This window comes from Colius striatus, chromosome 17, assembly GCF_028858725.1.
Source record: "Colius striatus isolate bColStr4 chromosome 17, bColStr4.1.hap1, whole genome shotgun sequence".
Classification (NCBI taxonomy): domain Eukaryota; kingdom Metazoa; phylum Chordata; class Aves; order Coliiformes; family Coliidae; genus Colius; species Colius striatus.
In genome coordinates this window covers 3,264,180-3,277,187 of record NC_084775.1, presented here as the reverse complement: position 1 = coordinate 3,277,187, position 13,008 = coordinate 3,264,180, and the positions used below count along the sequence as shown (strand labels likewise).

General features: G+C 62.0%; 1 protein-coding gene across 1 annotated transcript; it reads left to right on the top strand.

Annotated features, from left to right (window-relative positions):
* The first annotated feature begins 1,025 nt into the window (after nucleotides 1-1,025).
* On the top strand, nucleotides 1,026-8,392 carry CABP7 (calcium binding protein 7). Its single transcript, XM_062010245.1, has 5 exons — nucleotides 1,026-1,134; nucleotides 5,034-5,177; nucleotides 7,038-7,150; nucleotides 7,950-8,103; nucleotides 8,265-8,392. The coding sequence occupies exons 1-5, from the start codon at nucleotides 1,026-1,028 to the stop codon at nucleotides 8,390-8,392; spliced, it is 648 nt and encodes a 215-aa protein (XP_061866229.1).
* Nucleotides 8,393-13,008: the final 4,616 nt, after the last annotated feature.

Genomic DNA, 13,008 nt, shown 5'->3' with positions numbered 1-13,008 from the left:
ACATCGGGGTGCTGATGGCCTGGGGGGGAGGGGTGTGGGGAGCCTGGGGTGACCATTGCCCGGGCACGGGGTACCACAGGGACCCCCAATCTCTGGCGCTGGCACCAGGACCGACAGTCCCCGCTCCCCCAGCAACCCACCCGGGACAGCACCGGGCAGGATCCGGCCCGGGACGCTCACGGGCGGCTGTGACACTCTCTTTGCCGCAACTCCCCCCTCCCCTTTCCCCCCCTCGCTTCCCGAGCTGGGGGAGTCACCACCCCCCCCCCCCCCGCCCCCAGCCCCATTTGCCGGGCGGGACCATTCAAAAGCCGCCCGGCCCCGCCGCTTCTGCCCGGATTCCGCCGCCGCTTCCCCGGGGCCGCGGCCGAGGATGCTCCGTGCGGCGGCGGCGCGGGGGGAGCGTGTCCGCGGCGGCGGGGGCTGAGCCAGCGCCGGGGAGCCCAGCCCCGGCCCTGCCCGGGACACTTAGCGCCGAGGAAGAAGAAGAGGAGGAGGAGGGAGGAGGAAGAAGAAGAAGAAGAAGAGGCCGCCCTCGGCCTCGTCCCCGCCATGCCGGGCCCCACCGGGGAGCGTGGCCCGGTGGCAGCGGCCCCCCGGGGGCTGTGAGCGGCCCGGGGCTGGCGGAGGGGAGGGGGCGCCCGGAGCGGCATGGCCAGCCCCGTCCCCGTCCCCCCCGCCGCCGCGATTTAGCCGGTGCCTGGATGCTTTCGCCTCCCGTTTGCACTTCGGGAGGGCATGTGCGCGGGGGAAGCGGCCCCCCCACAGGCTCCTCCGGCCCTGACGTCCCGGTGAGGGGCTCCGCCGCCAGCCCCCGTCCCGCCACCGGCGCCGGAGGACGGGGACAGCCCTGGCCCCCCCCTGGCCGGTGGGTACCGGGCGGGGGGCGGCGGGCACCGCCAACTTGTTTTTAGCGTCCTCCGGTAGCGGTTGGGGAAACCGACCCCCGACCCTTTCTCCACCCTCCTCCCCTCCGCCGCCGAGGAGATTTGGGTTTAAACTTTGGCTTTTGGGAAGCCCCGAAGATGCCTTTCCACCCGGTGACGGCGGCTTTGATGTACCGGGGGATCTACACCGTCCCCAACATCCTCGCCGAGCAGCGCCCCGTGGAGATCCCCGAGGACGAGCTGGAGGGTGAGCGGGCTGCGGGGGGGAGCCGGGGGGTCCCATCCCATCTAGGGGCTGGGGGGGATTCGGGGTGCGCGGCCCCCAACCGCCCCGGTGCCGGGGGGAGGTTGAAGACGAGCGGTATGCGGATGGCTGGCTGGCTGGCTGGGGAGGAGGGGAGGAGGGAGAGCGTGGGGGAGAGCCGAGGAGGTGTGGAGGGAGTGTGGGGGTGTGTGTGGGGGTCCCGGCCCCACTGTCGCCGTTGTGACAATATGACACAGCAGGGACCGGCGCTGGCGGCGCGGGGCCGGACCCCCCCGGGCTGGCGGGGCCAACCTCCCCCGCTGTCATAATATGACAGTGGCTGGCGGCGCGGGGGGCCTGGGGGCGGCTGTCACCTGGGTCACCCCCCAAAACCCGGGTCACGGCAGCCCCACGCAATCCCGAGGCCAGCGGGGCTCCGGCCGGGAGGAGCGACCGCCGGGACTCTGCGCACCCCTGCGATGAGCGGGGCCGGTCTCAGCTCGCTGGCACCACAATGGCTTTTTCCACCCCAAAAGTTTGTCGGGGTGGTGGGACGGGCGCTACCGGTACCCCCAGGGCTCCTCAGCTCCGGGTGTCCCCGGGGGGGCTCCACTCTGACGGGGACAGCGGCACCCCCGGCACCACTGGGGAAACTGAGACACGTGGCCACCCCACGCACAGCCCCACTCTGCCTTCAGGAGAGAATGGAGGGTGGTCGACATCAGGCCTGGGGACCTCCCCCATGGGGAAACTGAGGCACGGAGCCCCAGGGCTGGTAGAGAGTGAGGTGCTCTGGCCCCAAAGCCTGTCTGGGAGCCCTGAGTGGGTTGGGAGATGGCCCATGGTAGGGGAGGGTGTGCACACAGCTCTGCAGGTTGTGTGTGGGGGTGCTCTGCTGTGCCCCTCAGCAGCCTCACTGCAGGGGCTCTGTGTGTGTGTGCATGAGTGTGTACCTGGGCCCATCCATCCAGCCCCACTGCACCTTGTGTGCTGCTGTGTGTCTGTGCACACACACACAGACACAGACACACACACACACACACACACACACACACACACACAGAGCCCTGCTGAGGGGTGCAGGGGAGTGCAGGGGTTTGTGTGTGCACAGGCAGCATCACTGCAGCATGTGTGTGTGTGTGCATGTGTGTGCACACATCCAGCATCAGAGCAGGATGGGTTCCTGTGCACAGTGCTGCTGCAGCGAGAGGATATGCATGCATGCATGTGTGTGTGTGCATGGCTGCACTGTGGCTCTGCATGGCTGCATTTGTGCATGCACAAGTGCAACATTAGTGCAAGGGAAGGAGTGTGTGTACCCACAGGAGCAGCATCGCTGTGAGGTGTTTGCATGGGTGGGCACAAGGCCGTTGGTGTATGAGTGCATGCACAAGTGCAGCGTTGCTGCATTGTGGCTGTGTGTGCAGCCATGTGTGTGCACACGAGTGCTGCATTGCTGCAACGTGGCTGTGCCTCTGTGTGCACACACAAGTGCAGTGTCACAGTGTCACAGTCAGGTGTTTGCATGTATGCACCTGTGTGAGCACAAGGCCAATGCTGCCCACCACTGCTGTGTGTGCATGCACAAGTGCAACATTGCTGCAGTGTGGCTCTGTGTGTGCCCATGTGTGTGCAAACAAGTGCAACATTGCTGCAAAGTGGTTGTGTGCATGTCTGTGCATGAAGCACAAGTGCAGCATTGCTGTGAGGTGTTTGCATGTGTGAGCACAAGGCAACTGCTGCCCAGCATTGGTGCATGTGTGCACACACCAGTGCAGCACCACTGTGCCATGGCTGTGTGCATCCTTCTGTGTGCACACACCAGTGCAGCATCACTGTGCCATGGCTGTGTGTGCATCCTTCTGTGTGCACACACCAGTGCAGCATCACTGTGCCATGGCTGTGTGTGCATCCCTCTGTGTGCACACACCAGTGCAGCATCACTGTGCCATGGCTGTGTGTGCATCCCTCTGTGTGCACACACCAGTGCAGCAGCTGCACATGCACCTGTGTGTGCAGCACAAGCACAGTGTTGCTGCACTGTGGCTGTGCATGCATCCATGTGCATCCATGAGGAGTGTGTGCACATGCAGCCTCACTGCAGCATGTGCCTGTGCACCATGCATGTGTGCAGGGCCTGACTGCAGCGTGTGCTTGTGCTCCATGCATATGTGCAGGGCCTGACTGCAGCCTGTGCCTGTGCACCCACCCCCATGCCCAGGCGTGCCCAGCTGCTGTGGCTGCGCTCCCTGAGCCCTGTGGCACCGCTGGGTGCTGTTGGGCACCGGGAGCTGCTGCCACAGCCCAGCTGCAGCTGCACCCGCCTGGCTGCGGGGATCGATGGCAGCGGCGGGAGCCCCAAGGTGACCCCCGAGCCACCCGCTGCAGCGCTGCCACCAGCTCCCACCTCCCCTCCTCGTCACCTTCTGCTCTGGGGAGACGTTTGTGCCACCCTGGCATCCTCCTTGGCCCCACAGTTGCCTCTTAGGGCTGAGAAAGTGCCAAACAGGGCAGGGAGATTTGAGGTGCCCCAGCTACAGGGGGGGACACCCGTCTGTGAGGCTGGTTTGGCTGCTGTAGGGACACATCCTTGCCTTTCCCCCGACACCCTGAGCTTTGGGTGGGATGAGCATCCTCAGAGGATGAATTTTAGGAGTGCCTGGACCAGAGCAGGGCTCCCTGTGAGCATGGATGAACCAGAAGCAGCCCCTTGCCCAGGCAGGGATGCCAGCTGTGGAGAAGCTCAACCAAAGGTGTGCCAACACCTCCCCCTAAACTCCCCCAAAATGCCTCAGAAAACATCACCATCAGGCCATCATCCAGGCAGGGACATCCCCAAACACTGGGGATCAATAGCACAACCCTACAGGGGAGGTTTCCCTCCCAAGCCCAAAGTTCTCAGCCCCTTTCCCCTGCCCAGCTCCTCCAACACAAACCCCTCCACCAGCTGTCAAACAGGGCACGTTTGTGCTGCCCGCTGCTGGCAGCTTCACCAGGAAGATGGCACTGACTTCCCAGCCCAAATTCTCCTGCACCAACAGCCTGGTTCCAGCTCTCCATGTCAGGGGCAGCAAAAAGTCCCCCCAGCAAGGAGCAGAGCCCCGAGTGCAGCGGGCTGGAGCTGACAGGCACTGCGGGGCTGCCGGGGTGGGTGACAGCTGGTAGTGTGGCAAGCGCCGTGCCTCAGTTTCCCCACTGCCCTCTCAGCTCCCTCCCACCCATGGGGATCTTTCCCTGCATCCCAGGGGCACGTTTTGTGCCAGAAGCCCCAAAGCTTTTCCCCTCTGTCCCCACCTCCATCCTGCCTTCCTCTGCACTGGCGAGGGCTGAGCCCCAGAGGGAGCCTGGCAAGAGCTGGTATTTGTGTGGCTGGAGCTCCAGCACCCATCTGTAACCCATCTGTAACCCGGGGTGGGTGCAAAGCCCTCGGGAGGAGGTGGGTGCTGGCACACCCAGCCCCCAGCACCCTCCCCATGGATGCCACAGCAATGTAGGGGTCTCCCCCTGACCCAGCCTCCACCTTAGGGGCACCCTGAGCTCAGGCATGGTCCAAGGAAGGTGGTTTTGTGGCTGGGTGATGGGTTTTCAGGCCAAGTGGTGCCAAGGGCAGGGTGAGTGTCAAAGCAAAGACCTTGGGGTCCATTGGTGTACCCTTGAGGAGCTCAGACCCCCCCCTCACCCTCCAGCACCTACCACCTCCCCCCATCCCTATGCAGAGTTGCTTGGGGTGGGAGGCTCTGGTCCCGACAGGGGTAGCAGCTTCTCCTATCGTGCCTCAGTTTCCCCTCAATGGCCAGAGGGTGGGATGGGACATCTGGGACCACCAGCACTGCCCATGGGGCAGCTGCAGGGACTGGGGCTGGATGGAGGGGGGCCAGACTGATCCCCATCTCCCCCCACAGAGATCCGTGAAGCCTTCAAGGTGTTCGACCGGGATGGCAACGGCTTCATCTCCAAGCAGGAGCTGGGCACGGCCATGCGCTCCCTGGGCTACATGCCCAACGAGGTGGAGCTGGAAGTCATCATCCAGCGCCTCGACATGGATGGTAGGACCCCCCCAACCCGGCTCAGGACCCCCCCAGCAGCACCCCTCCAGTTTGGGCACTCACTTTGCTCCATTTCACTCCACTGGCTGGTGGCTGCTGGATGTGGAAGGGCCTGATCCAGACTCTGCCTCATGCCCGGAGCTTGCTGCTCATCCATCATCATCATCATCATCATCACCATCACCATCACCATGCAGCTTTGTTTAGGAGGATTTAATGATCCTGGGAACAGCACTTAGCTCAGCAAACTTGCTGGGACCAGGCTGCCAGAGCCAGATCCTGCACCCCGGGCCGGATCCTGCACCCCGGGCTGGATCCTGCACCCGGGCCGGATCCTGCACCCCGGGCCGGATCCTGCACCCCGGGCTGGATCCTGCACCCCGGACCGGATCCTGCACCCGGGCTGGATCCTGCACCTCGGGCTGGATCCTGCACCCGGGCTGGATCCTGCACCCCGGACCGGATCCTGCACCCGGGCTGGATCCTGCACCTCGGGCTGGATCCTGCATCCCGGGCCGGATCCTGCACCCCGGGATGGATCCTGCACCCAGGCCGGATCCTGCACCCGGGCTGGATCCTGCACCCCGGGCTGGATCCTACACCCCGGGCTGGATCCTGCACCCCGGGCCGGATCCTGCACCCCGGGCTGGGTCCTGCACCCGGGCCGGATTCTGCACCCCGGGCCGGATCCTGCATCCCGGGCCGGATCCTGCACCCTGGGCCGTGTCCCCAGCAGCCAGGCTGGCCGTGCTCCTCCAGGACCCGCAGCCCCCGTTTGCCTCTCCCTGTCACTCCCGTGCTCATCAGGACCTTAAAGAGCTCTTTAATTGATTGGTTTCCTTTCCCCGCCCCCTCCCCGGTTCAAAGCCTTTCCGGCAGCGCTGCCAAACCGCTGCTCCTTTCATTCCTCATCCCTTCATTCCTCATCCCTTCACTCCTCATCCTTAGTGCCACCCTGGCAGCGCCGGCACCAGCACCCTCCACCAGCACCATCCACAGCCGCAGGATACAACCATCCCAGTGGCATCCTGACCCCCCCCACCCGAGGTCACAGCCACCACGGGGGTCCCCAAGGGGCAGCTGGGATTGAGCTGGTTTTGGGTGTTCTGGATGAAGCCCCAGCCTCAGTTGATGTGGGGGAGAGACACAGTCAACACTGGGGTGTCCCAGCTCATGTTAGGGGTCCCTAGATGGCATTGGGGGTCCCAGCTGGCACTGAGCATCCCAACCAGTGTTGGGCATCCCATCTGGTGTTGGGGACCTCAAACTTTGTTGGAGTTCTCCACCTAGGATTGGGGTCACTGGTTGATTTTGGGGGTTCCCATCCAGCACTGGGGAGTCCCCAGAAGGTATTGGGGTCCTGACTGGCACTGGGGACTCCAGCCAGCCATGGGCATCCTGGCTAATGTTGGTGGACCCCTTTGATGGTGGTCCCTAGCTGATGCTGGGGTTCTCAGCTGATTTTTGGGGGTCCCTGACCAGCCATGGAGTCCTGGCTGTTACCAAGGGGCCCCAATCAATTTTGGAGACATCCAGTTCAGGATCCCATAATACTGCCTGTTGCTCTGGACCATCATGGGTGGATATTAGTGATTCCTGGGCAGGAGGGGCCCTGGGCTCTGCCTGACCCCCTCAGGTGCCATGCCCTGGAGTAGGGTGTACCCAAGTAGTGCAAAACCCAGGAGTGGGGTCCCCCAGAAACCACTAAGGCTTGGAGCAGGACCTCAGCACCTGAGCATCCCACGGCCAGGCAGGGTGTTGTGTGTGCCCCCTCCTCACCAAGCAGCCCTGTGGGGGCTCTTCTGGGGGGAGGTGCCCTGTGCCAGGGCAGGGGGTGACAGTTGTCTCTGTGTCCTGCAGGTGATGGGCAGGTGGACTTTGAGGAGTTTGTGACGTTGCTGGGGCCCAAGCTGTCCACCTCGGGCATCCCAGAGAAGTTCCACGGCACTGACTTTGACACTGTCTTCTGGAAGGTGAGACCCCCCTCCCCACACACACACACACCCCCAAAGCTGGGGGCAGCTCTGGGAGCACTGGGGCATGGCCCAGGGACAGGGGTGGGGATGGGGTCAGGGTTAGGGTCAAGGTTGGGGTGAGGATGAGGATGAAGGGTAGGATCAGGCTCAGGCTCCAGGATTAGGGTCAGGATAAAGCATCGAGTCTGATGGGGAGCAGCTGAGGGAATGGGGGTGTTGAGCCTGGAGAAGAGGAGCCTGAGGGGAGACAGGAGCACTCTCTGACACTCCCTCACAGGAGCCTGCAGGGAGCTGGGGGCTGTGTCTGCTCCCAAGTAACCAGTGACAGAACAAGAGGAAAGGGGCTGGAGTTGCCCCAGGGGAGGTTGAGGTTGGAGCTGAGGCAGAACTGTTTCCCTGAGAGGGGTGTGAGCCCCTGTGCCAGGCTGCCCAGGGAGCTGGGGCAGTGCCCAGCCCTGGAGGGATCCCAAAGCCCTGGAGCTGAGGTGCTGAGGCTGTGGGTCGGTGCTGGGCTGGGCAGTGGGAGGGGAGGGCTGGGACTGCAGGAGCTGAAAGGGCTTTTCCAGCCAATATGACTCTGTGATTGTCTGAAGTTCCTCTGTCCCTGCCATGGTGTGGATGGAGCACCCACAGAGCTCCTGCTCTGCTGCCAGGCTGCTGGGGCACTGCTCCAGACCTTTCCCTGCCAAGAAAGAGGGGGATGAATCCCAAACACAGCACCCAAAGGTGCCAGGGGACCCCACAGCATCAGCACGTTCCCCTGCCCGTGGGGTCAGCCCCTGCCCCCTCCCCACAGTGCGACATGCAGAAGCTGACGGTGGACGAGCTGAAGCGGCTGCTGTACGACACCTTCTGCGAGCACCTCTCCATGAAGGACATCGAGAACATCATCATGACTGAGGAGGAGAGCCACATGGGCACAGCTGAGGAGTGCCCCGTCGATGTGGAGAGTGAGTGCCGGCCACCCAGGGCTGCCAAACGCCACCCACAGCCAGCCGCGATGCCACGGGGATGGCAGCGGGTCCCTGGGGAAGGGGGGGGGGGGGTAGGGGGGGGGGGGAAGCTTTGGGGTAACCCCTGCCCTCCCTTTATCTCTCCCTTCCCTCCCCAGCCTGCTCCAGCCAGCAGATCCGACAGACCTGCGTGCGGAAAAGCCTCATCTGCGCCTTCGCCATCGCCTTCATCATCAGCGTGATGCTCATCGCCGCCAACCAGGTGCTGCGCAGCGGCATGAAGTAGCGGGGCCGCCCCGACGGCCCCGAGCGCAGGGACGCACGGAGAGGGAAAGAAAGAGCCGCTCATAGTCCAACCAGACACGCAAAAACCCCTCCCCGGGGAGGGAGGCAAAGCCGAGACGGGGCGGGGGGGGAAGAGCTGCGCCGGGTGCTGCCGTCGCGGGGCGATGCCATCGCATGGCTGCTTGTTTGCAGAACACGGGAACTTTGACACACACACACACACACACATCCCAAAATACCCCTCGCCAGGAAATAACCCTCCCCCGACCTCCAACCCTGTCCCCGTCAGTGCATGTGACGTGCATGGAGCCCCGTGTGCTGCCCCTCGCCGTGCCCGGGCTGATGCCCCCGGGTGCGGGACCCCGCCGGACGCACCGTCCTTAGCTCGATAGTTCTGATAAACACCAAATCATCCCTGAGCAATACACGCGCCTGCGGTGGTTTCTAGAGGTGGGAGCGTTTGCATGGACTTGGCTGCCAAGGGCTGGATTTCACACACCTTCCTTCCCCCTGCCCTCCCCGCCCCCCTCCCCGGGCCGTGCCTCAGTTTCCCCACCTGCCCGATGTGGGGACGGCGCTGACCTCCCGCTTGATGCACTTTGAGCCGACCTTCCCCTGGGAAGAGCCGGAGCGACCCCGAGTCCAGGGAGCCGGCGCCGACCGAGGCCACCCCCCTGCACACCCCCGAGCCCCTCCCCAGCCTGTATGTAGCACCCACCTGGGCACCGGATGGCTTCGGATTTGGGGCAGTTTCTCCTTCTCGGGAGTTGTCTTTGGGTTTGGGATCGATTGATTTCTGTTTCTTTCTTTCTTCCTGGTTGGTTGTTTCGGATCTGAAATAAACCTGGGATTTCTGAAGTGCTCTGGGCTGCTGGGGCTGCTCTGGCCATGCCGGGGGCTGGGGCTGTGGGTGCTGGGTGCCATGGGAGCACCCGTGGGTGCTGCTGAGCTGCTGCCAGTGTGAGGCTGTGTCCTGGTAAGAGAAGTGGGCAGTGGCTGGGGGGTGTGTGGCCATCCCACCGTCCAGGGAGAGCTGGAGCAACCCCAAATCTGGGCTTGGACGTGACCCAGCTCCTTCCTGGTGGCTCCCACCGGTGCTGAGGGGTTAAAGCCCTGTCTCCCCTAACCTGCTCTGCTGTGGCTCCTGCCCTTTCCCGGGTGTGAGCACCCAGTGGCTTTATTTCCCCACCCCCGACCTCGTCTCCGTGCCCTGCTATTTAATCTTGGCTCCAGGTGACTGTTCCAATGCCATTCGCCTCACAAAGTGCCTCGACGGGGGGGACACGCGGCCTCAGATGCATTCACCCGGCTTATGGGCAAAGCCCATGGCACTGGGGGCTCCGGAGGGGTCTGGCAGGGAGGAGACCACCCTTGTTACTCCTCATTTACACCACGGGGGGGTCTGGCCGGGGTGTAACCCCTCCCCCGGGCGCTGAGCAACGCCGTCCCGCTGATTAGAACGCGTTGGTGCTGATGGAGCCGCGGCAGCGAGCGCGGGGGGGCCGCTCCCGCCTGACACATCACCCTCCCGAGCCCCCGAACCAGCCGGTTTTAATGGCAAAGATATTAGAATAATAAATAAAACCAGGGGAAGCTCTCGGGGCTGCTGGTAAATGGGGCAAAGCCGATATTCCCCCGCTGTCGAGGGGGGGTCCCCTCCATGGCCAACGGGGCTGGAGGAGACCAGAGAGCATCCCCAGGGCGTTGGGGCAACCTCAGCCTTCATCTGCCCCCCACACACACACCTCGACAGAGAAAACACTTTTCCTTGTGCCTGCCTGGGATTTCCCACCCTGCAGACGAGCCTCCCCAGCACCGATTTTGGGATGCCGGGAGGAATCAGCTGAGTTGGTTCGATTCGGAGTTTGAGCGAGGTTTTGGGGTTGGTTCCCCCTCCTTTAATCTCATCTAATTTATCAAACAAATTGAACCCAATGTCTAAATGAGAAATGAAAATGGGAAGTGCTGCACGGCAATGAAATCATTTCAGCTGCCTCACAAAGGGGAGGGGGGGGGAAGGGAGGTTCCAGGGCTGTAATGAAATTTCATCCATCTCCCTGCAGAAAGTTTTGATGTCTTATGAAGTGGCATTTCCAAAGGAAGCCACGTGGCCCCTGAGATGTGTGTGTGTGTGTGTATATATATATTTAATCAGGTCTAATATAGATGCTGTGAATAAACATAAAGGGGACCAAGAAGAAAAAAGGAGACAATTTAATTTGCTTGAAAATACAATAATATAAAAGAGAGAAAAACCCCAGATAAAAGGAAGAAAGCCATTCCCCAAGCTCAGCTTCTCAAAGCTGCTCAATTCATTTGCATGGGAACTGGGAGGAGGGATTTCTCCAGGCAGGTTTGGATCCAGGGGCTGCAGGGGGACAGCTCAGTGTCCCGGCCACGCTCCTCAGCCTCACAGCTGGGGCTGGCTTAAGTTGCAGCTGCCTCTAATTCAATGAAATGCTCATTAGGAAAAGATAGAAAATAGAAGATCCTCCTATGTGGGTGTTACAGTGGGATGAGGGAAGGGCCAGGGGCGAGAGGAGGTGAGGGGAGAAGGACCCTATGCACCGGCATCAGTCCCTGCCAGGCAGAGCAAAACCAACAGCAAAACCAGTGGGGGTTTGTGGGGCTGTGATGGCCACAGCACTCAGAGGTGGTTTGGGTTAGGAAGGGAGGAAATTGGTAAAGGTTATTTCTCTCACTGGGGCTGTAAGCAGTGTGAGATGGTCCCAGCCTCATCCCTGTCCCCTCTCCCCATCTCTATCCCTGTCACATCCTCATCCCTGTCCCCATCTCCATTGTCTCCATCCCCAATTTTATTTACATCCCTGTCCTTTTCCCCATCCCCATCTCCATCCCCATCCCCATCCCCATCCCCATCTCCATCTCCATCCCCATCCCCATCCCCAACTCCATCTTTAATTTCCATCTCTGTTCTCATCCTTGTCCCCATCCCCATCCCCATCCCCATCCTTATTTCCATCCCTGTCCTCACCCTGTTTCCATCTCTGTCACTGTCCTCATTCCCATCCTGTTTCCATCTCCATCCCTGTCTGTCCCCTTTCCTGCCCTTATTTCCATCCCTGTCCTCAATCCCTGTCCCCATCCCCATTCCAATCCCATCCCCATCCCTGTCCCTGTCTCCTCCTCTCCCAGCAAGAGCTGCCAGAGGACAGCGGGCAGAGCCCAGCGGGGCTGTGCCTTGGCAGGGACCCAGGAGCTACTCATTTCCCTAAAAGCTTCCCGATAAATTACTCCTGCTCTTGCTCTAGAAAACACACTTTGGCTCTTGCCATCACCAACGGGCTGCAGCTCCTCACCACCCACCCTGGGGGTGCTGAGAGGGGCCCCACAGCAGCCGGGTACCCACCGTGGGAGCCGGGGAAGGAGCCCAGAGCCCTGTCCCGCTCCAGCCTTTCCTCTCCCCACGCAGCTCTCTGCAAACAGCCTCCTTCCCCAGCTGCCTCCCGGCCCTGGCAGTGATACATGCCATCATTAAATCTCCTGACACCACGCTGTAAAATACACCTCCATAAAAGCCTGTGATTTACAGGCTCCTACAAGTACCTGGGAGTGACCCGGCTCTGGGAACACGCGACACCCTGCGAGCGCCGCTCGGCTGGGCCCCGACGGCCACAGATCACACCAGAGATCACCCTCATTTTCATGGACTCCCCTTTTGCCAGCCCCTCTCAGCCTCCCCCAGCTCAGCAGGGAATGCTCCTGCTCTCAGCCTTCAGGCTTTGCTGGGAGTTTCTGTGTCAGGAGCAGCTCATCCCTTTGGGAGCGAGGAAGAGTGTGGAGAGGCTGCGGCTGCCTTTGTGTTTCACGCTGCAGTTTCCAGCTACAGTTTGGTTTTGCAGCTCACCCAGGGAGCTGCTCCAGCCTGGGAGGCTGGAGGTGTGTTTCTCTACTAAATTGAGGCAGTTTTGTAGCTGTGAAGCTCGTGTTGGGTAAAGCAGCAGCTCCTGCAGCAGCCGCTCTCCCAGGCACGATGCTCCAACACACACGGGGATGGAGCCCACGGAGCAGGGACCTGAGGCTGAGGAAAACAGGTCTCTAAACACAGACAAGGAACTGCAAAGGATTCTGACAGCTGATGGCAGAAACAGCCATCAAACGCTTCACACTGTCCCCAAACCGTCTGGGAGCGACGGGAGCGCTGGGGCTTTGATTCGCCTCTGCTGGCAGCAGCAGCGGCAGCCGTGGCCTCATTAGGAAGGTGCCTGTGCGTGGCCTGGCTGCCACTGTCACTCCTCAGAATAGCACTGAAGCTGTTTGTCACGCTTGGAAGCCAGGGGAGTGGTGGGGTGAGGGGCTGAGCCCCCTCAACAGCCCAAAGTGGGGTGGAGAGAGCAGCCAGCGCTGCTCCTGCAAGGGCTGAGAGCCTGGGCTTATGCCCCAACCCCAGAGCATCCCACAGCCCCTTGAGGCTTTCCCACCCCCCCATTTGGGCTCTGCATTCAGGGCAGGAGGCTCCTTCCTCCAGGGGACTCCAGTTTACCCCCGAAGAGGTGCCACGGGGATGCTCCCGGTGACCCGCACCAGCTCCCGCTAGGGGAGGTGAGGATGTGCCACGGAGCCTCTGCCCAAACCCGAGCCTGAGCCCGAGCCCCG

Bases quoted from the DNA above. Each gene is read 5' to 3' on its own strand.
- CABP7 (XM_062010245.1), top strand. From the start codon at position 1,026: ATGCCTTTCCACCCGGTGACGGCGGCTTTGATGTACCGGGGGATCTAC. The intron at 1,135-5,033 runs GTGAGCGGGCTG...CTCCCCCCACAG, and splicing joins CCCCGAGGACGAGCTGGAGG to AGATCCGTGAAGCCTTCAAG. The intron at 8,104-8,264 runs GTGAGTGCCGGC...TTCCCTCCCCAG, and splicing joins GTGCCCCGTCGATGTGGAGA to CCTGCTCCAGCCAGCAGATC.